General features: G+C 38.1%; 1 protein-coding gene across 8 annotated transcripts in view; it reads right to left on the bottom strand.

Moving 5' to 3' along the window:
- RPS6KA3 (ribosomal protein S6 kinase A3) overlaps positions 1-27,344 on the bottom strand; it is a 142,516-nt gene that overhangs the window by 59,309 nt on the left and 55,863 nt on the right. For 6 of the 8 annotated variants that reach the window (XM_060182908.1, XM_060182906.1, XM_060182907.1 and 3 more), the window contains 2 exons: positions 15,346-15,462; positions 7,634-7,715 (listed from right to left, as the gene is read on the bottom strand). In XM_060182908.1, the coding sequence (XP_060038891.1) occupies positions 7,634-7,715; positions 15,346-15,462 (199 nt within the window). Of the gene's footprint in view, positions 1-7,633; positions 7,716-15,345; positions 15,463-24,394; positions 24,528-27,344 lie in introns of those variants that run through there. The other 2 variants (XM_007538904.3, XM_060182905.1) reach the window with 2 other exon arrangements.

The raw sequence follows: 27,344 nt of genomic DNA, 5'->3' as shown, positions 1-27,344 counted from the left end.
ACACTGTGATGTAACTGAAAAACTTTTTTGCTCTAGAAAGATTTAGATTACCTTGAGCAAATTACTAATTTAAATAATCTGAGTATGGGAACTGTGTTATCATTTGAGATGTGGCTGGCATATCCCCTCTATACATAGGCTGATACATGAGGTATTCAAATATACAGTAGCTAAAGCACCATAAATATGACAAAGGATTGGCAGGAATTCAGAAAAAAAGGGAGATTTGAGAGGGACATGGTAGAGTCAGGTCACAAGCTGCAGAATAGAAGTTAGATGGGCGGGAAGTAGCAGCCCCAGCAAACTAAAATCTAGGTATGGAGTACCAATATAAGCAAGAACAATGAGGCATTTTAACTAAAAGGAAGGAACCAAATTAGCATTGAAACAGAGGTTTACCACTGGGGAGTTGAAATAGGGAGGACCCAGAATCCTGACAATTTAAAAAGTCAGGATGAACATATTATTTGACCCTTTAAGCAAAGTTGTTTTTTACCAAGCAAACATTTCCAGAGAAAAATTTACTTCTTTTTTATCTTTATTTATTTATTGGATACACACAGCCAGAAACTGAGAGGGAAGGGTGTGATAGGAAGCAAGAGAGACAGAGAGAGACACCTGCAGCCCTGCTTCACCACTTGCAAAGCTTTCCCCCTGCAGGTGGGGACCGGGGGCTCGAACCAGGGTCTCTGTGCATTGTAACATGTGCACTCAACCAGGTGTGCCACCACCTGGTCCAGACAATTTTACTTCTGAGAGATACAAATACAAATAAAATCTTGAAAAAGTTCATAATGTGTAGACAACAGATTAGAATAAATTCTAATATACTGATTAGTAGATAGATGAACTTAAGAGGTAAAATGATTGCTAAAGATTTTTTTTTCTGTTCAATAACAAGAAAGATAATTCATAAATTCATAAATTATCTTTCTCTCCTCTCCTCTGCCAGGTGTGTTTCTCTCCTCTCCTCTGCCAGGTCAACTAGGAATACCAAAGGAGACCACCTGGGACCGCAACAAGACAGGACTAGACCGACTTCAGGAACCCACCAAACCACCGGTGAGTGCAAACATGTGGCTTGTGGACAGAGAGGAGCCTAGGGAGAGATTAAGTGGCTGGTAACAGTCCTGCAGTTTACCGGTTGAGACACCACCTCCAGTCTGTCTCACCAACAAGGGGATGGCTAAAGGGAGGAGAGGACTCCCCTAAGACTCACCAAATGCAACTGTGAGTCTCCATCGCTACTGCCCTCAGAATCTGGGGGAGGGGGGGAGAGGTCTTGTGCTGACACCAGGGGACAGAGAACTGAGGAGGAAAGTCAGAAGATCTATACCTCAGTGACCCAGCAGTGGGGCTATGAGAGTCTCTTTGCATAACCACTGGATTATCTCTGCCCCACCCTGCTTTTATCTCTTGGTCAGGAGTCAGTGATTAAGCTAAGAAGCCTACTTATAGTTTAAAAGCCATCAGGCTCCCATAGCCTACAGGGAAGAAAAAGAACAAAAGAGATAATTCATAAATGACTTCTATTTTTCAGGTAAGAGTGATTAAATTGCTGTGTGAAAGAAGAGAGAAAGATTAGGAAAATTACATTTGGGGGGAGGAGGGTAAGACAGAGAAGGTAGGTTAGTTTTCTTTTCAATTTAAGATGACCACAGATATGCAAATGCAGAAAAAAGATTTAAGGGGGGGGGATTTAAAACAAAGTTAAAGGGCTGGGAGGTGACCTTGTTGAGTGCACATGTTGCAGGACCTGGGTTCAAGTCTTCGGTCCCCGCCTGTAGGGGGAAAGCTTTGCCAGTGGTGAAGCAGTGCTACAGGTGTCTCTCTGTCTCTCCCTCCCTATCATCTTTCCCTCTTGATTTCTGGCTGCCTCTATTCAATAAATAAAGATAAAAAAGTTAAAAATTCCCTATCTTAAAAATTCTAGCTTTTTCTTTTGTTTTTTTTACCTTCCAATGTGGAAATTAGCAGCGGTGACTGGAAACAAGTAAAGCAGGAATAGGAATCAATGTCTGTGCAGCTCCATCTTTCAACCAACACATCCAGTTGGTTTATCTAATTTGGTATCAATCTCTGCTTTCATTATCTTGTACTATAACCACAACTATGGTGTCTCGTATACAACAGTCCTTTTCTATATTTATGTGAAGTTTATCGATCGCCCTTGCCAACTGATAATTCTTTTAGGCCAGCCCACATCTGCTTTCATTGGTATTCATACAGTCTTGGATTAGGTTCGTACACCTTAAAGTAGGATTCCAAAATCTCTTTCAATGATTAAACAAAGCTTACCATTTAAGATATCACATATTGAAAGTCGGGCAATAGCACAGCGGGTTAAGCGCAGGTGGCGCAAAGCGCAAGGACCAGCGTAAGGATCCCGGTTCGAACCCCTGGTTCCCCACCTGCAGGGGAGTCGCTTCACAGGTGGTGAAGCAGGTCTGCAGGTGTCTATCTTTCTCTCCCCCTCTCTGTCTTCCCCTCCTCTCTCCATTTCTCTCTGTCCTATCCAACAATGACAACAATAATAAACTACAACAATAAAACAAGGGCAACAAAAGGGAATAAATAAATAAATATTTTTTAAAAGATATTACATATTAAGATATGCACAGTAACGCAGATTAACTATCCATCAATAGATTTAGCAAATAATCTATTTTTATCTTAAATTTAGACTCCTGGGAATCATGATCACGGCAGTGACTAGATGAGTTTACCTCTGTCAAATCTTTGCACTGTTCAGGGGCATCCTGCTATCTTCTCTATAAAGTGAGAGGCTAACAAAATGTGATTTTTCTCTCAGTGATTATCTCACAAGTTCTTTATATGCAGTACTACTGATTTTCACCCTTGTTTGGGTGAAAATGAATAGTAAGATTTAGTCACTAAAGACGAGTTTTTGTCTGTGATAGCACTTGGTAATAACTGTACAAATAAGTCTTTTTGTTGTTGTTTTGGTCATTGCTAAGGTTTTACTACTTTGCAATGACTTTTTCAGATATATATATATATATATATATATATATATATATATATATATATATATAGAGAGAGAGAGAGAGAGAGAGAGAGAGAGACATTTTAGACATTCCAGCTCATATAAAGTTTACCATCCATTCATTCTTTCTGAAGTTGTTAACAAAAGATGAGTTCTACCAAGAACCAGAATATACACTCAGAAAAGGAGGGTGTGGAATTTAGGAAAGGATATTTAATACAGCAAAGATGTGAAAGAAATATTGCTCTTGTATATGATCTGATTCCGCAGGGAATATTTTTTATAAGAGCATAATAATGAAAACATTAGCGAGAGGAGGCGAAATGGGAAATTATGTGTGGGTGGCAGTATGAGAGAGCTAAATCATAATCTTCCATGTTAGGAAGTGAATAGATTATGTCTCCAAGTGAAAACAAAGAACTGCAATATAAAAATGCTGAATGTGTAAGTAAATGGCAGAAGCAGCATCTAGTCGGATGAAACTCACTGTTGCTGGGGGCCAAGAATTCAGCTAGGAAGATGGGCAAAGCACTGCCATTTTACATTATAAAACCCTATGCACATAACATTCTGACAAAAATAAAGAATAAGTTTTAAAAGACAACATTAAGAATTATTCCGTAGTTTATAATTCCACTAAGTCAAATACTTTTAGTTTTCTATTGTCTTTTTACTGACTATATCTATATTTTATAAACTTGTGGTTTGCAAATCTGTTAAGTGTTCCCTTATTTTCATTAAGCTCATTTTTGTGGTTACATTTAAATTATTTCATTTGCATAATGCCCTACTAAATATTATACCAGCTTTCTACACATCCGTTTTTCAATATTTATATGATTTCTAGATGATCGCTTTTAGTGGCAAGAAAAACTTATTTGAATTTATATTCTCAGGTTAATTTAGTAGAAGTTATGATTATAATACTTTTAAAAATATTTTATTTATTTATTTGACGGAGACAGAGAGCAGCTAGAGGAAAGGAGAGACAGAGAGGGAGAAAACCTGCTGCACTGCTTTACCACCTGCAAAGCTTTCCCCTTGCAGATGGGGAACAGGGGCTTGAACCTGGGTCTTTGTACATGTAATGTGGGCTCAACCAGGTGTGCCACCACCTGGCCCATTTGTACTGACTAACTGCTTTATATGTATTTATTTATCAGCAAACAGGAACATTTGCCCCAAAATCATTTATTTTATGCCCTTAGAAAAAATTTAGAAATTGTCTAGGTGGAGGTTGTATATTATATCTTAAGAATTTGTCGTTTCTAGGCTGTACTCAGTTTGTTCTCAGCTGTGATCATGAACTGTGAGCTCAGACTGACAGGGACTCAGAGGCTACACATGCTCCTAAATATACTAAATAGGAATATATATGGACCATACCTCAGATTGACGGGATAAATAGTCAGTGATATTTATGTATTTTCCCCATGTTAGGGAGCTACTCTTGGCCCTAATACAGCTTTCCAGTCCTATTCTAAACTATGACAACCTCTTCCCAGACAATATTTTTAGTTCACCTACATGTTAAACATCAGGCTCAGGTAAAAATTTAAGTCATGGGCCCCTTTGGAGCATACCTAAAATAGACTTCCAAGCTTCTTCCTTCATAATTTCATCTAATCTATTCCTACCTTTAGGTTCTGTTTATTAACCAATTTGTTCTGCTTTACATCTTACTGCTTTTTAGCCACCAAGCTGCAGATGCTACTATGATGCCATCCTGATTTCCCTGGGTAGATGACCTTACCAATGTGCCCCAAAATCTCAGCTCTCCAGAGCCCTACCCCACGAGGGAAAGATAGAAACAGGCTGGGGGTATGGATCGACCTGCCAACATCAATATCCAGCAGAGAAGCAATTACAGAAGCCAGACCTTACACCTTGTGCTCCCCATAAAGAATTTTGGTTCATACTCCCAGAAAGGGATAATGAACAGAGAATTTTCCAATGAAGAGGATGGACACGAAATTCTGGTGGTGGGAACTGTGCGGAATCATACCTGTTATCTTACAATCTTGCTAGTAATTATTAAATCACTAATAAAAATTTTAAAAAAGGGACCAGGTGGTGGTGCACCTGGTTGAGCACACATGTTACAGTGCACAAGGACCCGGGGGGTTTGAGTCCCCGGGACTCACCTGCAGAAGGAAAGCTTTGCAAATGGTGAAGCAGGGCTGCAGGTGTCTCTCTTTCTCCCTATCTCCCCTACCCTCTCGATTTCTGACTGTCTCTATCCAATAAATAAAGATAATAAAAAAATAAAAAACACTTAAAAATTAAAAAAGAATTTGTAATTTGATCATTCTTCCACATTTATTTTCTGAAATTCTATCTTAAGAGTCCTGTTTTCTTCCTACTGACTACTTTATGGATTCTTATTTTATTCAGAAGGTGATAGCTCATCACGATCATTAACTATCACAATAATAAAAATCTCCTTGATTTGGACAGTAAGAGACCCATAATTCCTTAAAGCTATATAAACCAAATAACGCTTGCCTTCTTATGTATATTATTTTTCATTTTATGAAAGGAAATGATTCTCTGCAACTTTTCTAGCTGTGCTAAGTAGTAGAAACCAGTTACTTTAGTTACAGGGTTTACGAGAAAACAATAATTTTTTCCAAGTTGTTCAGGAAACAAAATTTATGAAATCATTATTTCCCATTGTTCTGTATACCTGCTTTATAGTATAGCATACAAGTGCTCAATATTTCTGAAAGAAAAGCATTAAAATCTATCATATTTTCCACTGTTTTGTGTGCCTATATCATTTCCACAATAACATGCTGAATTATTACCATTCTATATAAATTTATTGATTTTTTAAATCTTATTTTTATGTGGCACCAGGGAATGAACCTAGAGTCTCTCACATGCATGGTAGTATAGCTGAGTGTCCTTTTCAGTCAACTTTTTTTTAAGATTATTTTTCCTTTCTAAAAAATATGAGTTTATTTATTTTGGACAGAAACAGAGAGATATTGGGAAGGGACCAGGGGCTTGGGAGAGGAGGGAAGGAAAAGAGGCAAAGAGAGAGACACCTGAAATTTCACCAGTACTGAAGTTTCTCCTCTGCAGGTGAGGACAAGGGGTTTAAATAGGGATCTCTGCACATTATAATGTATGCTCCAGCAGATATGCCACTGTCTGGCCCCTCCGTTCAACATTTTTACTTCTTACTTCTTTAAGAGTGACTGAGAGAGGGAAGGAAAAGTGAGGAGAGGCACCGAAGCACAGATTTACCACTCATGACCATGGTGCTATAATGCTATGTTGGTACTTTATCCCAGGGCCTCAGCATGGAAAGCATGGTCTCTACCTGCTGAACTATCTCTCAGAACCTCCCATTCTTCTTCTTTTTTTTTTAAGAACTCTTTTTTTTATCTCTCTACTGGGGGATTAATTTTATAGTCGACAATAAAATACAATAGTTTGTATTTGCATAACATTTCCTAGTTTTTTACCTAGCAACTCAACCCCCACTAGGTCCTCCTCTGCCATCATGATCCAGGACCCAAACCCCGCTCCCAACACATCCCAGAGTCTTACTTTGGTGCAATACACCAACTCCAGTCCAAGTTCTGCTTAGTGTTTTTCCTTCTGATCTTGTTTTTCAACTTCTATGAGTGAGATCATCCCATATTCATCCTTTTGCTTCTGACTTATCTCACTTAACATGATTTCTTCAAGCTCCATCCAAGATGGGGTGAAGAAGGTGAAAACACCATTTTTAATAGCTGAGTAATATATATCACAACTAACTCAGCCACTCATCTGTTGTTGGACACCTGGGTTGCTTCCAGGTTTTGGCTACTACAAATTGTACTGCTATGAACATAGGTATACACAAATCTTTTTGGATGGGTGTGTTTGGTTCCTTAGGATATATCCCCAGGAGAGGAACTGCAGATTATAGGGTAGGTCCACTTCTAGCCTTCTGAGAAAGAATTTCCTTTAAAGTAGATACTTTTCAAAAGAAATACTGAATAATTCAAGGTAAATTCAATGGGAATCTTGATGATACAGAGCTCATTGGGTGGCCAGAAGACGATTGAGATTCTTAACAACATTTAGCCTTCCCTAAAAGGGACTGGGTATTTACCTACTTTCCTGTTATCATTTTAAGTTGCCCAGTTTCCTTTACATATAATACACATGAACTCAAATTAACACATAAAAACAAACAATTTTTGCTGTTTTTACAAATGAACTTTTTAAATATAATTTTGTAAACCTCTGTTAAACCACTAATAAAAAGGAGGGAAGATATTTTCTCTCTCTAAGCTATTTTCTGTCTCTAATCTGTAAGTTTCCAAATCAGTAAAATAATTACATTAATTTGAAGATGAATCAACTTTAGTTTTAATTTTCTAAATATTTATTTGCCTAAAGCCCAAGAAAAATGTATATACTTTATAAAATGGCAACTCTCGTTCTCATTAGTGGTATGATTTCAAGCACAGTAGCAAAATTCTGAAAAAGAGAAGTCTTGGTTTAAAGAGAGTAAAAACAATCGATTCATAATGTAAACACGTAGCCTGGCAGTAAGATGGAATCTAAACAAATCTTTCAGTTTGTTTCTACAACATGAAAAATACTAGTAGTAGTGTCACTTACCTTTTAAGGTGGCCTTCTTCAATACTTTCATGGCATAAAGCTGCCTAGCATCAGAGCCTGAGATTTTTTTGACTAAGAATACCTGTATTTAAATAAAACAAAATAAAGTTTGTAAGCACAAACTATACCATTGTTAAAATAAAATCTCTTCTATAATAATAATTTATTACCAGAAAGATTCTGATTACTGTATAGATCAATGATTTTCCTTAAGATATATGTCATATGGTATCACCAAGTTGTAAATATTGGTTATGACTTAGGGTGTCAATATAAGCCAATACTTTTTTTTTTAAATATTTATTTTATTTATTTATTCCCTTTTGTTGCCCTTGTTGTTTTATTGTTGTAGTTATTATTGTTGTTGTCGTTGTTGGATAGGACAGAGAGAAATGGAGAGAGGAGGGGAAGATAGACACCTGTAGACCTGCTTCACCACCTGTGAAGCGACTCCCCTGCAGGTGGGGAGCCGGGGTTCGAACCGGGATCCTGATGCCGGTCCTTGTGCTTTGCGCCACCTGCACTTAACCCGCTGCGCTACAGCCCGACTCCCAAGCCAATACTTTTTCTTCTTTCTTTTAGCCATTTACCAAGTCCCAAATAGACAGAGACAAAGCTTTTTTTTTTGTTTTATTTTATTTAATTAAATTATTGTTATTTTTTTGCTGCCAAAACTTGTCCAGGACTTCATACCTATTATCCCATCTCTCCCGGTGGACTCCTGTTTTCCTTTCAGACAGAGAAAGAAAGAGAGAGAGAGACAGAGAAAGGGAAACACCATAACACTCTCCCATCACTCACGAAGCTTCCTCTTTGCATGGCATTCTCATGTGGTGGGTGTACACTCTACTGAGCTAGTTCCTGGTCCCAGAAACAGAAATCTTTAACAAACCAATCTTCTGATTCCAGAAAGAGTGTTATATAGGTATTCACATTTATCACAATTTTCTATTGCTATAACAATTGACTACTGAATGCAATTTTTAAAATAGTTATTTATTCCCTTTTGTTGCCCTTGTTGTTTTATTTTTGTAGTTATTGTTGTTGTTACTGATGTTGTCGCTGTTGGATAGGACAGACAAATGGAGAGAGGAGGGGAAGACAGAGAGGGGGAGAGAAAGATAAACACCTGCAGACCTGCTTCACAGCCTGTGAAGTGACTCCCCTGTAGGTGGGGAGCCGGGGGCTCAAACTGGGATCCTTATGCCGGTCCTTGTGCTTTGTGCCACATGTGCCTAACCCGCTGCACTACCGCCCACCTCCCTGAATGCACTTAAAAAAATTTTTTTTTGAGGGGCCAGGTGGTGCCTCACCTGCTTGAGCATACATGTTACAATGTACAAGGAACCAGGTTCAAGCCCCAAGTCCTCACCTGCAGAGGGAAAGCTTTGTGAGTGGTGGCGCAGGGCTGCAGTTGTCTCTCTCCCTCTCTATCACCCTCTCCCCTCTTGATTTCTAGCTGTCTCTAATAAGTAAATAAAGATAACAAAAATTAAAAGAAATAAAAATTCTTTCTTGAGAGGCAGAGAGATGTGTGTGGGGGGGTAGGAAATAGATAGAGACAGAGAGAGCGAGCGCTGAGCAACCAAAGCACTGCTCCAGCATTTATGGAGTTCCCCTGGTGCTGTCCATGGTGTTCCTACCCATGTGTTGCCAGGGATCAAACCTAGAACCTAATATATATAGTAAGGCATATACTTTACATACTGAGCTATCTCCTGACCCATTTTTCTTTTCATATATGAAAACTGTACATAAATTTCCCACTGTTTGGCAGAAAATTTGAAACACATAAAAGACTGTTAGCTCAAATGTTAAAGGTAGTCAGAGATTATTAAGATTTTGAATAGAAATAAATTCAAATAGGTAAAGATAAGCAGGTTTTATCTGATATGTATTCATTCTTAATTATTCCTTAAACAACTCCTTTGTGTCATTCTACAAGAAAAATTCACCTTGAGGATTCCAATTTTTTTTTCACACATCCTTGAAGGTACCTCAACACTTTCCTTAGGTCGCAAAACTACTTTACACATATTGCAACAGATCATCATAATTTTGAGAGGTAGGTCCACTAAACAATATATCTTATGATTTCCCAAAATAAGGTTTAGAGGGGCTAAATAATTTGCCAAACAGAGGTATTGTAACAAGATCTGGGCCAGCTACCCAGTCCTGTGTTCCTGTTAAGGGCACTCCTAATCTGTTCCTTCTGGCCAGTCACCAACCAAGTATAGCAAAAGCAGCAAGGGTCCCAGATGACATTGAATCTTTCCATACCAAAGAATTTCTGACCTTTCGAACTCCCCCATGAAGCTATTCTAGGCTCTGACAGGTCATCTGTTTCTTTGGCTTAGACTGGCCTTTTAGGATGAGTAAGAGAGGAGACGCCCTATTTTTTATGTTTGCTATTTATAGTAAGGTATTTAAATTACTTTTAAAGTAATAAGGGGAACAGCATGCTGACTCTTGGGAATTTAAACTATGCTTTTTAAAAATCTAACATAGAAAACAAACCATTTATTTGCATTTATACATAATACATTGCATAATTTATTCACTTTGAAGATATTATGTGCTATTCCTTATATCATTTAGTTCTCACTACTACCCTATGAGGCCAGAACTATTATTTACTCATTAATTCTTTCCAGAATTATATGCTAGGTACTATGCTATTGGTGCTATGCTGGGACATGGTATAAGGAATGGCCCTTGCACTCATGGAACCAATAAATTAGTAAACCATTACATACTTGTGGTCCCCATGGCCATAGGTTCAGTCTACAGTATCCACCTAATGCCAGAGCTGAACAGCACTCTGGTGTCTCTCTCTCACTGCACCTCTTATTTTCAACTCTCAGAATAAACAAGTAAACAAATCTTTAGAGAATAAATACACAAATGAAAACAACTCTAGTTAGTGTGATGAAATGAGACATATAATATCAAAAATGGCTTTAGTAGAAAACTATGACCTAGTCAGGATGGCAGGGAAAACTTCAGATCATAAGCATGAAAGTAGCTACCCAGATGAGAAAGGGGTAAGGGTTAGGTAGAGTGTGTCAGACAGAGGGAACTGCATATGCAAAGTCCTTCTAGTGGTATGGAGCCTAGTGTTTGGACTGAAAAGAAAACCAATGTGATGAGAGCACAGGTAGTAAAAAGTACATAAAGTCACATTATTAAAATAGGGGCCAAATAGAGTTCCTTAGTCATTTTAAGAATTTCTCTTGTGGCCAGGGAGCTAGCTCACTGGGTAGGCCTCATGCCCTGCCATGTACATGGCCTATATTTGAGCCCAGCACTGCACAGAAATGCCATAATACCAGGGGAAACTGATAGTGTGGTGTCTCTCCCTCTCGCTGTCCCTCTCCTTGAATGAGAAATTCTGACAAGAGAAGTGAAATTGTATGTGTGAGACCTCTTACATCCAAACACACACACACACACACACACACACACACACACACACACACACACACACACTCACACTCATAGAATTTGTCTTGTATCAGGAAGGTAGTTAAGAGGTAAAGAGCACACCTTACATGCATGAAATTCTGGGCTTGATCCATAGGACAACAACAAAAAAAAAAACAAACAAACCGGGGTCAGGGAAATAGCATTGTAAGTATTGGGTTGTGGGAAAAGCCATGACACATTTTTGCACAGAAAAACATCATGATTTTTCTGACAACCTAACATGCAATGTATTATGAATAAACCCAAATAGATATCTATATGATCCCAACTTTAATCTCTGGTACCACTATATACTAAAGCTAAGCAGTGCTCTGGTAAAGAAAAAATTAAAAAATTATTATTAATAATAATAGAACCTTGTAAATGGCAGGATGGTGCTTTGGTCTTTCCCATTTAAAAATGACTTTATTTTAAACATATATAGAGGCTACGAGATGGTTAATAGGGTATAGTATAAAATTAGCTCATGTCTGTTACGTAAATAATGATCTGAGGCAGGAATAAACTCAGAAAGCTACAATTAGGAGTCTTTCTTTAGGTAGTGGCACAAACTGAAAGAACTGAAGTAGAACAGGAGAGAATAAACATGATTCAAGACATCAAGACTTTCTGACAGATCAGGTTTGTTGTGGAGGGGGTGGGCAAGAGAAGGCTAGGGACAAGAGTATATGTCAAGAATGCCACCCCTCCCACCACCAATGTTTTGGACAATTTAACTGAATGTTACTCATAGTAGCAGAGAAAATGAAATTGGGCTAGTTTAGAGGGGACAGGGGGAGTTAACAACTCTTGCTTCAGACATGTTTTTTTTTTTGTTTGTTTGTTTTGTTTTTGCCTCTAGGGTTATTGCTGGGGCTCAGTGCCTACACTTTCGTGAGTGTTTCCTTGAGGATGTCGAACTTGGATGCCTGAGTTGCACAGCAGATGTCATCGGTGTAGATGAACTTCCTTGAAGAAGTTTCTGGAAGGTCATTGATGTAAATATTAAATAGCGTAGGAGCCAGAACAGAGCCCTGGGGGAGGCCACTTGAGACAAGTCTCCATCTGCTAGACTTGTCACCCAGATGCACCCGGAATCTTCTGTTTTGGAGAAGAAACGATATAGTGTTGGCCACCCATGGAGGCAGGCATCTTGAGATCTTGACTAGGAGACCACGGTGCCAAACCGTGTCATAGGCTGCTGTGAGATCAACAAAGACAGCACCCGTCTTTAAATTCTTCTGAAATCCATTTTCAATGTAAGTTGAGAGGGCCAGGGCTTGTTCGCAGGTAGATATTCCTGGGCGGAAACCAGCTTGGGCCGGTGATAGGAATTTCTCTGTAAGAGGAGAAATATGTTACAGAAGCAGCCTCTCAAGGAGTTTGTAACACACGGAGAGGAGAGAAATTGGTCTATAGCTGGCGGCCAGTGTTGGGTCTTTCTTTGGTTTCAAAACAGCTATTATCTTCGCACGACGCCAAATTTTGGGCATAGATTCAGATTCCAAGATGTGGGACAGGAATGTAGTGAGCCACTTCTTTGCCGTGGGGCCCAAGTTAAGAATGAGTTCTGGGGTGATGTTATCATAGCCAGCAGCCGTTCCCGGTTTAACCCTCTTCAAAGCGTCTTCCAGTTCAGACAGTGTAAAGGGAGAGAGTTTTGGAGATGGACAAGATAAACAGAAGTGGGATGACCACTCATGGGAAATTTCTCTTTTCCAGACTGGGTCGATCTTAGCACGTCCAACTTGAGTTAGGTGACTGGCCACTGAGTTTGGAGATACGGGAGGATGGGAGATGGGAGAGGGTTGGCTACCGGCACGCAGACTATGAAGAAGCTTCCAGGCCTTCCTACTTGAGTGGGTGAAGTTCAGACTTTCTGTGAATTGTTGCCAGCGGGTTTGGCGTGCTGCATCCAGGGAGGCAATGAGATGGTCGGCCACATCTGGGTTGCCCGACTCATCATACTGCTTTAGTAGTTGCTCACATTCAGCATCAAGACAAGGCGTATAGTTAGCACGTCTCTACGAATCCACTGCTCCTGGAGGCCATTTTTTTCCCTTTTGTTGCCCTTGTTTTTTATTGTTGTTGATATCGTCATTGTTGGGTAGGACAGAGAGAAATGGAGAGAGGAGGGGAAGACAGAGAGGGGGAGAGAAAGATAGACACTTGCAGACCTGCTTCACTGCCTCTGAAGCGACTCCCCTGCAGGTGGGGAGCCAGGGTCCGGAACCGGGATCCTTCCACTGGTCCTTGTGCTTTGTGTCACGTGCGCTTAACCCGCTGCACTACTGCCTGCCCCCCAGACATGTTAAGTATAAAGTCACTTTGAGACACTTCAAGCGAAATAAAAAGCAGCTGTACACAGAATTCAAAGCTTAGAAACATGATCTAGATTAGAGATAGAAATCTGTTACATCAGATGTATGTGGGTTCTAATAAAGATAGTAGGTACAGAGACAAAGTAGTAGGGAGCACAGAGTGAAAAGAAGACAGCTTAGAATGGAAAGACTGGGTAGAAGAGAAAAAAAATGGAGCTCCGAGAGGGTAAGTTCCTCAAGCACACATCACAAGTATTAGAAAAAACTGAACTCAAGTCTGGATAACCTAGAGCCCAAATATGCAACCATTATATTGTGCTGGGTATTTCACCTATATTTGGATTAAAAGTATCATTTGATGGTATGAAGTACAAGGGCCAGCTTAAGGATCCTGGTTCGAGCCCCCGGCTCCCCACCTACAGGGGAGTCACTTCATAAACGGTGAAGCATATCTGCAGGTGTCTATGTTTCTCTCCTTCTCTGTCTTCCCCTCTCTCTCCATTTCTTTCTGTCCTATCTAACAACGACAACAACAACAATAACTATAACAAAAATAAAAAACAACAAAGGCAACAAAAGGATAATAAATAAATATATATAAAAATTTTTTAAAGTATCATTTGGGATTTGAAAGAAATGAATAGCTGTAATAAACTACTTATGTTAGTCAAGATCTGCTAAATAATTTCATTAAAATATACCAGAGGGAGTTGGGCGGTAGCGCAGTGGTTAAGCTCACATGATGCAAAGTGCAAGGACCGGCGTAAGGATCCTGGTTCTAGCCCCCGGCTCCCCACCTGCAGGGGAGTTGCTTCACAGGCAGTGAAGCAGGTCTGCAGGTATCTGTCTTTCTCTCCCCCTCTTTGTTCCCCCTTCCTCTCTCCATTTCTCTCTGTCCTATCCAACAACGACAACATCAGTAACAACAGCAATAATAAAAAACAACAAGGGCAACAAAAGGGAAAATAAATATAATTTTTAAAAGTCTTTTAAAAATACACCAGAGTGCTAAACTGGTGCTTTAAAAATTTTTTTTATGGGAGTCGGGCTGTAGCGCAGCGGGTTAAGCGCAGGTGGCGCAAAGCACAAAGACCGGCATAAAGATCCTGGTTCGAACCCCGGCTCCCCACCTGCAGGGGAGTCACTTCACAGGCGGTGAAGCAGGTCTGCAGGTGTCTATCTTTCTCTCCTCCTCTCTCCATTTCTCTCTGTCCTATCCAACAACGACAACAACAATAATAACTTCAACAATAAAAACAACAACAACAAGGGCAACAAAAGGGAATTAATAAATAAAATAAATATAAAACAATTTTATATTTATTTATTTTCCCTTTTGTTGCCCTTTTTTATTGTTGTTGTAGTTATTATTGCTGTTGTTATCGTTGTTAGACAGGCCACTTAACCCGCTGTGCTACCACTTGACTCCCAACTGGTGCTGTTTTTTTGAAGGTTGTAAAATATCCTATCTTCAAATGTTTATTAAAAGCAAGTGTTAAGGAAGCACTGCAATGTGAAAGTTGAATTCAGTCTCTAAATTTTCCTCTTGCCAATGAAATGGACTAGCTAGAGCAAATAATAGTAATTATGCCATACTACTCAAATGCAGTACAGAAGTACTAAGGTATGCAAGTAGGTAAACAAGGGATATTTGAAGCAAAGTAATGAAAATGTTGCATATTCAGGAGTTTTTAGCTAGAGGCTTTGGGAAACATTTTTTGATAGTAAGAACAGGCAGGGCTATCACTGAACAGAATACAGTTTTTGCATTCACTTGGAAAGTAAACTGGAATTCCCTTGAAAGACTTGAATTTGTGAAGTCTCAAATCTAACCTCCGGCACCACATGTGTCAGAGTGAGGTCCTGCTTCTCTCTCACATGAATAAATAAATCACTAAAAAATAAAAAGAACATTCCATGACCTACCTTTCCAAATGACCCCTGACCTAACACCTTTAAAAGTTCAAATTGGGAAGGATCTGCCTTTTCATGTCCTTCCTTTACATGATGTGTGATTGCAATTTCTTTGATACTGCCTTCTTCCTGTTGATACAAATGCAAGAGAAAACAGAGTTAGAGCTACTTTTCCCCTACAATCAAACAACTTAAGTTTACTATATCATACTAAATACCTTCAAATCAACATATATAAACCACCTTTAGTAATCTACCAAATAAACAGAAAATGTGCCAAGCAATTATACTTTCAAATGAAATGTCAGAGATATGACAAAACTAGTCTATGATGTGGAGCAATTTAATACTTACACAACATTAGCATTGAGTTACTTCCAGGTCTTCACCCTCCTATAGAGATTATTATGGAAGAGATCGTCAAGAATTCTGAAGAGGGGCCTGGCCAGGAGATCATTCACTCAGTAGAGTGCATACTGTATTATGTGTGAGGATTGGGGTTCAAGTCCCCAGTCACCACATGGGAGCATCAAATAAAGGGGAAGCTTCACCAGAAGTGAAGAGTAGTATGTCTCTTCTTTTTTCTGTCTCCCTCTGCCTGTCTCTCACATTCTATCTGGAAAAAAGAAAGGGGAAAAAAGTCTACCAGGGATGGCAGAAACCTGCAGGCAAAAAGCAAATAAAACCTTGGTTGGAAAAAAAAATGTATCAAGACAGATTAGTTATCTGCCATTCTCTGACAGGAGGGTGTATTAGATAGAACCAGTGAAAGACATGTAGAAAATTCTCTTGAAAGGAAGAGGCATTTCAGGCTTGTCAGTGTAAACTTCTACCTTTAGCAAGGCTACTGGAATAAGTATACTGAAGTTTTTTCCTGCCTCAAATATCTATATTACTTTATGCTTCTAGGACTATCTGAGAGGTACAGTGGAAAAGCAACAGAATCTCAAATATGAGGTCATTAGTTCAATTCTTGACATTTCATATAACAGAGTGATACCCTGGTGTGTTTTCTCTCTCTCTCTCTCTCTCTCTCTCTCTCTCTCTCACACACACACACACACACACACACACACACACACACACACACATGCACACGCACATACACATAAACCTCTGAAATATAAAACAAAATTAACATTTGTATAAAAGATTAGACACAAAAAGTGATGCCAGCATGATACAGAAGAATGTCTTAGGGGTTAAGAAAAGAAGTTTCACAGACAGTGGGGACATGTTGGTATTCTGAAGCATGATGGGAGAGATAGGTTAGAAATATATGTAAGTATACATAGAATTTAAATTACTTCACTCCAAGAGCAGCATATTAAGCATACTTAGTTCAATCAAGACATTGATAATAAAAAAAATTACAGCAATAAAGCAAAACCAGAAATAAGGACTATTGTTTCTTCTTTTTCTCTCTTGGTCCATATGGTTACTCCCCCCCCCCCAAGTATGCAAGTACTTCTAGCAGACCTAAACATGTTATACAAGCATAAATAACTATTTTGGGGGGAGTTGTGCGGCAGCACAGCAGGTTAAGTGCACGTGGTACAAAGCGCAAGGACTGGCGTAAGGATCCCGGTTCGAGCCCCCTGACTTCCCACCTGCAGGGGAGTTGCTTCACAGACGATAAAGCAGGTCTGCAGGTGTCCTTCTCTCCCCCTCTGTCTTCCCCTCCTCTCTCCATTTCTCTCTGTCCTATCCAACAATGATGACATTTATAACAACAACAATAATAACTACAACAATAAAAAAAAAAAAACAAGGGCAACAAAAGGGGAAATAAGTAAATATAAAAAAATAAATAAAAAACAATGCAAAAAAACCCCAAACATAAATAACTATTTTAAAATTACAATTGGATTCCATATAAATGTTTGAGTTCAACTGATCTTATTTTATGAGATGTTAACAGAACAATGGCAATACAAAGACTTACAAAAAGATATACATGAAATATCCTAACATGGTAGCTTTTGGAAAAAAATAGTAAATGGACAAAAAGCATTACCTAACTCTATCCTTTTCCTGAGCACCCCTTATCTCCAAAAAAGAACAATGTAAGAGTTTGAGAGTGATAGGTGTTTGTAGCTATGCTAGGAAAAGCAGGAAACAAATGAACAAATTCTTTTAAAAGAACCTTTCAAAGAACAATGTATATAAGTGATTATGATCCAGATTAAATACAGTATATATTTACTAAGCACCATGCATCAAGTCTACCTTAGGTGCTTTTCCACTTTTTTTATATTCATGTTCCACAAATGTCAGAGGAGAGTAAAGATAACACAAAAGATGTGCACTTGAGAACAAACAAAAACATTATAGAAGGTTCAGGACTGCCCCCACTGGCCCCTAGAAATTTAGATCTTTCAAAGACAAAAATGGTTTGTATAAGCCAAAGCCTAAATTTTAAAAAGATTAAGTAATGATAACAAGTCAGTAGCTAGGACTCAACTCCAGGTTTTAGATAGAGAGCCACCAAGACATTATACCATACTGATACTGTTAGAGGTTCTTAAGGGTTCCTTATCCAAGTTCAAGGACAGGGACACAAAGACAGATCCCTCTAATCTTTGTAGATGGTCTGTATCCCTTAGTCTAAAGTTAGCTCAGTTGATGAGAACAATGATCTATGATCTCTGAACTTTTGGTAGTACATTTTTATAAGTGAAAATCTGGCATATACCCAACATTTGTATAATTACTGACTCAAAAACTAATATGCTTTATACTACTAAATTTTATAAATAGAAATGAAACTATTTACAAAGTTCTGTTTTCTGTACTTCAAAGTATTGTCACATCACAATTTGAAGACTAGTGGAGTAAAGACCAGAATTTGTGAAAAGTCCAAGGGTTAAGTTTCAGTCTTCTGTCAGTTAGCCATCCATTAAAAAAGAAGAAGAAGAAGAAGAAGATAGAAGGAGGAGGGGGAGGGGGAGGGGGAGGGGGAGGGGGAGGAGGAAGAGGAGGAGGAGGAGGAGGAGAAGGAGAAGGAGAAGAAGAAGAAGAAGAAGAAGAAAGAATTGGCCGGTAGTGCAGCAGGTTAAGCGCACGTGGCACAAAGTGCAAGGACCAGCATAAGGATCCCGGTTCGAGCCCTGGCTCCCCACCAGCAGGGGAGTCGCTTCACAGGCAGAGAAGTAGTTCTGCAGGTATCTTTCTCTCTCCCTCTGTCTTCCCCTCTTCTCTCCATTTCTCTCTGTCCTAACAATGATGACATCAATAACAACAATAAAAAAAATCAACAAGGGCAACAAAAGGGAAAATAATTAAATATTAAGAATTTTAAATAAAAAAGGGAGGACCGGGTGGTGGTGCAACCAATTAAGCACACATAGTATGCAGCTCAAGTACCCCACAAGGATCAGGGTTCAAGTCCCGAATCACAACCTGCAGGAGGGATGCTTCACAAGTGGTTATGCTGGTCTGCAGGTGTCTCTTTCTCTCCCTCCCTAGCTCCACCTCCCTTCTCAATTTCAGTCTGTCCTATGGAATAAAATGGGGGGGGGGAAATAGCTTCCAGGAGCAATGGATTCACAGTGGCAGAACCAAGCCCTAGTGATAACCCAGGAGGCAAAAACAAACAAAAAATACTTATCTGTTCATGAGACTAATTGGAATCTATCATTAATATCTTCAAATCTCAACATTCTAATCTGTAATGCTCTAAATGCTTTGCCATTTTTCTTTCTTGCATAAATGGGATATAATTTAATAGGTATAATATTTTTCATCTTATGTTTTTTAATTTTATTTATTGCATATGAAATATATATTTTCTCTACATGTAAATAAATATGGAGAATCTAGAGCACTTCTTTAAAAAATGTTTATATATATTTATTTATTTACTCTTGTTTACCCTTGTTGTTTTCTTGTTGTTGTTACTGTTGTTATTGATGTCGTCGTTGTTGGATAGGACAGAGAGAAATGGAGAGAGGAGGGGAAGACAGAGATGAGGAGAGAAAGATAAGACACCTGCAGACCTGCTTCACCGCCTGTGAAGCGACTCCCCTGCAGGTGGGGAGTCTGGGGCTGGAACCAGATCTTTACGCTGGTCCCTGCGCTTCGCACCACGTGCACTTAGCCCGCTGCGCTACCAAAAAAAATGTTTATATATATATATTTTTTATTAGTGATTTACAAGATTGTAAGATAAGCCTATAATTGTACACCACTCCCACCACTGAAGTTCTGGATCTCTAGCCACCTCCAGCAGTAACCACCATCGTTTTCCCAAGGTCACAGATATGGCTTGAGCATATATGTATATTTTTTCTCAATTCATTTGTTTCAATTCTCTATATTCCACATGAGTGAAACCATCCAGTAGTTGTCCATCACTTCCTTACTTCACTAAGTAAGCATAATCACTGCCAGTTCCACTCATTTTGTCCCCAAAGACACAATATAGTCTTCCTAACTGCTATATATGTCCCATGACTTATGATTTCTCTTTTTGTGTTTACAAGACTTAAATGAGTGGTCCAGGAGGTGGCGCAGTGGTAGAGCCTTGGACTCTCAAGCATGAGGTCTCGAGTTCTATCCCCGGCAGCACATGTGCCAGAGTGATGTCTGGTTCTTTCTCTCTCTTCCTATCTTTCTCATAAATAAATAAAATCTTAAAAAAAAAAAGACTTAAATAAGTGATTTTTATTCCATTGTTAAAAGCTTTTTTTCCTCTTACTCTATCAAAGTATTCCTCATAGGGTTTTTTCTAATTCTTTCAACTTTTAATCAAAAAAATGAAAAGTCATGCAAACAGAGAAGCATGTAGGCTATTTAGGCAAAGATGGATGACTCAGCGTGGAAGCTGATACTCATTTTCATTTACTTCCAAGGCCCAGCCTCCACTTTCTATCAAGCCACACCCATACCTTTTATAACTTTACAGGTGTGCTTCCTTTTCCCTCTTCCCTCTTGGGTAAGGGAAACAGGGCCTGACTTCCTCAGGTGTTCTCCAAATTCTCTTCCCTCCTAGAATCCTGGTAACAAAACTTCTAGGTCTTACTGGAACTGGGGGTTAGAACCTTCTAGTCATCTCCCCCTCACATTTCTCCTTCTGGGGGTATGGGCCAAAATTCTTTCTGAGGTGCAGAAGAAAGGAGTTCTGGAAAAGCCAGAGAACTTCTCTAGTACACTGGTTGTCAGAGAACTGGGAGCCTCAGACATACCAAGTCCTGCACTCTTTTTTTTTTTTCATTTTTTTATTTATAAAAAGGAAACACTGACTAAACCATAGGATAAGAAGGGTACAACTCCACACAATTCCCACCACCAGAACTCTGTATCCCATCCCTTCCCATGATAGCTTTCCTATTCTTTATCCCTCTGTGACTATGGACCCAACGTCACTGTGGGATGCAGAAGGTGGAAGGTCTGGCTTCTGTAATTGCTTCCCTGCTGAACCTGGGCGTTGACAGGTCAATCCATACTCCCAGCCCCCCTCTCTATTTCCCTAGTGGGGAAGGGCTCTAGAGAAGCGGAGCTCCAGGACACATTGGTGGGGTTGTCTGTCCAGGGAAGCCTGGTCGGCATCATGCTAGCATCTGGAACCCGAGTAATGAGGGTATCAACCGAGTTCCCTGCCACTCACCTCATGTTTTATAGCAATATATATACATTGCTTGTTTTTTTTTTCTATCAATTCTGACAGAATCCTAGTACGTCACTTTGCAAAAGGAGCTAATACTGCCTGCATATTCTTTCAAATTTCCCCTCCTAATTGACAGCTTTACTTATACATACTTACTAACATTAAGGCTATCAATATTCTGGCTTATAACCAAACAAAACCCTTCAGGTTCTCTCTGAAGCATGAAAGACTTTAGTGTTCAAATATAGTCAGGATAGTATATTAAACTTTTTATATGGGTCTATATCACTGACTAGACAACCCATGGAAACTTAAAAAATTTTGACTTATCAAATGTTTAAATTCATGATTTTTAAGAAATTCCAATTGGACCACATATATCTAATATAGTTTTTTACTTTTCCTCTTCTTAACTGCCCCCATCATTCTTCAGGGAGGGGGTGGGTTAATTTGAGCATTACTCTATATTTTTTAGTCCTTAACCATACTTTCCACTTTTCTAAGAGGACTGGTTGTTCTTCTGGCCTTGCTGCAGTTGCTGTCTTGGGATAGATTGATTCTATTACTTTTAGCTCACCACATCTCTTTTTAAATTCCCAAGAAAAGTTGTGGACAAATAGTTTCTGAAGCTTACACATCTGAAATTGTCTTTGTCTTCACATTTGTATAGCTTGGCTTTGTACCATATTCCAGAATAAAAAACAATCTTGCCCCAGAACACTGATGCTATTGGTCCATTGCCTTCCAGCAGCCAGGGCTACTGAACAGATGGGCAATGCCAGACTAGTAACACACTTTCAGGCAGTGACCTTGGTTTTGCATTCCAGGAGTGTTAAGAATTTTCTGTCCTTGTAATTCTGAAATTCCACACTCCTGAGATAAATATAGGTCTTCTTTCCTTTATAATGCTAGATACTTGGGTGAACCTTTATAACGTAAATAATTCTCTAACTTGGGGGGGGGGTTAACTTTTCTTTGATAGTTCCTTCCATTTTCAAGGCTTCTCTTTTTGCAGTTCCTATATTTATTATCTAAAATAAAATCCTTTGTATCTTTTCTCTCCTATTTTCTGAGAGACTTCTTGTGTTTTCCCAACTTAAATTGAATTTTTTATTCTTGTAAGTCTTAATTTAAAATAAACTTCAAGCATTCTTTTGTTCAATGTTTCTTTGTATTATAGCAGCACTTTCCTCCACTCCTTACCCACCTACACCCAGATGGAAGCAATCTTTGAGGATACAAGATAGAAATATAAAAATCGGGAGTCGGGCTGTAGCGCAGCGGGTTAAGCGCAGGTGGCGCAAAGCACAAGGACCGGCATAAGGATCCCGGTTCGAACCTGGCTCCCCACCTGCAGGGGAATCGCTTCACAGGCGGTGAAGCAGGTCTGCAGGTGTCTATCTTTCTCTCCCCCTCTCTGTCTTCCCCTCCTCTCTCCGTTTCTCTCTGTCCTATCCAACAACGACGACAATAATAACTACAACAATAAAACAACAAGGGCAACAAAAGGGAATACATAAATAAAATAAAATATTTTTAAAAATGTTTAAAAAAAAATAAATATAAAAATCTCTTTCTAAATGGGGGGGGGCTCAAAGAGCAAAAAACTCATAGGACAGGTAGGCCTTCAGTCACACAGAAAGCCACTTGTTCCCACTTAACTACCCTATATGATTCATTAACAGGGAAACTTTTTATTTAATGTTTCTTTGTCAAGATGAGAAGGGAAAAATACAATTTTTTTAAAAATGTAAAAAAGGGTTTTAAATTGGAGGTGGTAATGCATATTAGTTAAGTAAGGAGGTAAAAGACAACCACCAGATGGTTTCACTCATAAGTGAATCGAATTGTGAAAAATGAGTCTCAACAGAGAATTGAAACACATGAATTTGTAAAACAAACAAAGCCAAACCGTTTCTAAGATCCTGTGAGAACTACAATGGTTATCAATGTGGGGGGAGGGGACTAGATAACACACAACTATGGGGTAGCTGTGGCATGGCCCTATAATTTTATAATCTTATAAACTACTATTAAATAACTAATAAGAACTCAAAAAGCCATTTATTTGAATTACAGAAAGCCTAATATTTATAATATGCTAGAATTAAGAAAACAAACTGGGCGATATTAATTGATTTTTAAAGAATGATTCAACATTTGGCATTATGCCCTGCCTTGTATACATAATTTCCTTTTTCCTACCCTCCCTTGAGTCAGGAAGTGTGTTCTTAAGGCATTTGTATTTTCTAGATTGTTTCTTAATGTCAGAAAATATCATTTATTGAAACTTGAGGTAAAATACTTAAATGTTCCTTGGTAAAAGTCAATAAATAAGTATTTTCTTACCATGGATGTGTAATTTTTTTTTTTTGGAAATCATGTTACAAATGAAAATGTATACTTTCCTTATGTATAATTCTAAATTAAAGCAAAGTTCATATATTTATGCCTATAACATATACTTTTTTTTTTACTTTTTAAAGGTATGCTAATTTTTCAGTATGATAAAGATACAAAGATTTTCTTTTGTCTGTGACACATATTTAGGCTGGTTATTCAAGCCACGGAGAGAAACCACATTATAATTTATTCTAAATTTCAATTCCACGTAATTTACTTGACTTGCTTATGGATAATAAAAATGCTCAGTAGTTTTCTTTTAACCAAATTCTTTAAGGGAGTGCTCCAGGAAAACACCTTCTATCTATGTTTCAGAAAATAGCAGTTCTCATTCTCCAGACTAACATTCTTAATCACTGCCATGAAGAGCAGTGCTTTCTCCCAATTGGAAATCCCAATCAGTAAATTCAATTCCCTTTAAAGAGCAGCAGGATAGTGTAATTCTCATGGCAAAATATTAGGTTGACTTTGCCAGCATTTTAGATTAAATATAAGTTAGCATTCACTAAGCACATTTTAACAAAGTAATACTTTGAAAACAACTACTATAAGTTCAATAAAACTATTTACTTAAATGTACTTGACTAAACCTTCAAATTTTTAAAGGAACCAATTTAAAAAAAATCTGATTTTCAGTTCTTGCCTGTTTAAATAAAAGATTCTTCTGCCTGTCAAAATGTTGCTAACATTATAGTAATCTCCTAAATATTAGTGAATTTATAATTTTGTTAATTTCTGATTCAATATTTAGAGGTATAGTAATCTTATTATTAGACAAAATTACAAACACTAACAATGTAAAATTATTCTAGCCCTAAAAAATCTAACATAAAAATAAATCTACAAAATATGCAGAGTTAAAATGTGTGCTACACAGATGTAACTGGCTTACTGCAGTAAGCAGAAAAAATATCCTTTAAAAGTTCTGTTAAAAATGATTTTGAATTTGAACTCTGTAACATACAAAATGAAATAATTGTTTAATTAGTATAATTATACTAACCTCCAACTAAAACATTTTAGTCTTTAAAGAAGTTAAACAAATCTTACCTGTATAGAGCGAACACGAAAAGACAAAAATTTAAACATGGCTACGAGACCATGATGGTAGTAAAAGAATTTCTAAAAACTTAAGTTAGAAAAGCAAGGCCAACCCCTACAAAGTTTTCTCCTACCAGCTGCTCCGGCAATTAGAAAATTTCCTGTCAGGCGGGTCCTAAAAATGCTAGAAAAAGAGGCCTGACAATTTTCCTGTGGTAAAAGAACGGAGAAACATAATGGCGAGGGCACTAATGTAGTTGATAGGTACGGAGGCCAGAACAGGAAACCAAAACAGATTTCCTGATGGCAAAATCCTGTTGAAATGTTCTTTACTCCTGGTTCCCAGCAACTCAAGCAATTTTCACAACTAGTAAAATGAACATTATTTTATTTCACAATCCTGAGAAATGCCAGTATTTCTTAGCTATAACTCTTTAAAATCAACTGAAAACTAGTTAACTCTATTAAAATAATTAGTTATTAATACACATGTGAAATATGAGAATTTCTAATGTTTATACAAACATTATGAAGGATAGTTTCACTATGTTAGAGTTATATATAGACATGTCATGGGTGTTCCCCATCAATAAGGAAGTGTTTCATAGCTATGGGCATAAAATGACCATATAAAGATACTTTTCTAATGTAATATAAAGACAAATCCTTCCTGTCTTACATGAAAATAAATTACATTTAATTCATATAGTTTCTGAACATCAATTTCCAGCCATGTTAAAGACTTCAAGGCAGACAGCTAAAACTCACATTCCTATATATTATATATTCATTCCAATCTCATGGTTATTATGGAGCAAAAAGGAGTATTTATGAAAAAGCCAACCTGGAAAAGAAAGAAGGGTCAAGCTGTCAGACATTCCCTTACTTCATGATTACTGAAATAGTGGCATTTAAACAAAACAAGTGGTCAGAAGCATTGAGAGCTGTGGGACAACGCTCTATTTAATGTAATCTATGTGAAATCAACAAAAACCTTATTGTTTACCTGCTCAGCCTGTATGAATTTAATAAAAATAACTAAATTGTCAAAACCTGAAGAAATTCCAGAAAACACTGGAAACGATCAGCATAGTTACTGGGCAAAGGAAGATAGGCACATATTTGATGATGATACCATCTATTACTAACGGCATCTCAGTTTAGCACTGCTTTATTAAACAAATATTAGAATGCCTACTGGGTATAACAGAAACTACGTGAAAAGCTCTTTCTGCTATAGAAATATTTCTGCTATATAGATTTTGTGGCAATACTCTATAAGTAACTTAATGGAAGTTCAGAAATTAGTGGGTGGCCAGACAGCGACACACCCATTAGAGCGCACATGTTACCATGCTCAAGGATCCGGATTCAAGCCCCTAGTCCTCACCTGTAGGGGGAAAGCTCTTCACAAGCAGTGAAGCAGAGCTGCTGGTGTCTCTCTCCCTCTCTACTCTCAATTTTCCTGTGTCTCTACCCTATAAATAAAATATAAAAATAACTATAAGTAAAATTATTTTAAAATAAAGAATAACTGAAAAAACTTTTAATTTAAAAAACCCTAAATTTGGATGGTACTAGATCTTGTGGTGTTAACTGCAGTGAAAGTTATATAAATACAGAAGTGTGAAGCTGCCTTCACCAAATTAACACAGTACTGTAAACAAATGGTAAATCAATGAAACAAAATATCTGTGAAATAATACATAACAGAATCAACTGGGGCCCAAACAAATATTCAAGACAGAAATGAATTCTGTTTTAGAAATTATATACTTCTCTTGATTAAAACTGTACATTTAAATTTTTCAGCAAGGAAAGCACTAAGAAACTTTTCATCAGAGCATGAACTTTCCCATCTTTCCAAAGACTACAAAAAGACACCAAGACCAGAATACTTAACTCAGAAGTACATGGTATCTGAGAGATCTCTTAAGACTTACAAGTTTGAAGTCCAGAGTGTGAGGTCCTCATTCCTGTTCTTTTTTTTTTTTTTTTTTTTCTTTCTCAGAATTGCTTTGGTGAGTCCAGACAAACTGTATTGTTTGTTCTATCCCCTTAAAGAAATTCCGTGGGACTTTGACAGGGACTGTACTGACTCTGTATATTGCTCTGGGTCATTGTTTTTTGCCATTTTTTAAAAATTTGTGATTAATAGTGAGTTAGAAGATTGTAAGATTACAGAGTATAGCTCCACAGTACACTCAGCACCAAAGTGTCCTCATCCTTACAAAGATAAGCACTGTAGTCCTCTCCCCCTCCCTCCCTCCCTCTCTCTCTGAAGGCTTATGTGTGTCAGTTCTCTAGATTCCACATCTAGTAGTTGTCTTTCATCTCTTCACTTATTTCACTAAACATAATCGCCTCCAGTTCCAGGATGATCATTTTAGCAATACAAATTATTTCAACATACAAACACGGGCTATTCTTCTATTTCTTTGTGTCCTCTTCTATTTAGTAGAGACTTGGTTTTCAATGTACAAGCCTTCCACCTCCTTAGTTAAATTTAATCCTAGACATCCTATTCTGTTTGCTTCTGCCGTAAATGGAACTGCTATTTTGTTTTCTCTCTCTCATTTAGTGCGTGCACATAGGAATGCTATTGATTTCTACATGTTAGTTTTGTAACCTGCCACCTTACTATTAACATTGCCTAATTACTATTCAGCTGCATAAAATGATGACACTTTCTCTTTTGCTACCACTTGGATGGGACTTAAACGAATCCTACTAAGTCATAAGGACAAATACTGAACAATATCACTCACAGATGGAACTTAAGAAACAATGAAGGGGAAAAATGGGGAAAGCTTAATTAGAAATAGTCTACTGCAGCAGACCCAAGGACTCTAAAGGAGGGATGTCAGGAACCAGTGTCCTATGGTGGAGAAAGAGGGCAAAGTGTATAGTAAGCTGACACCTATCACAGAGAGATGTGAAATTGGATCCTGTAACAACA

This window comes from Erinaceus europaeus, chromosome X (genome assembly GCF_950295315.1).
Source record: "Erinaceus europaeus chromosome X, mEriEur2.1, whole genome shotgun sequence".
NCBI lineage: Eukaryota > Metazoa > Chordata > Mammalia > Eulipotyphla > Erinaceidae > Erinaceus > Erinaceus europaeus.
This window is presented reverse-complemented; position numbering and strand designations above follow the sequence as displayed.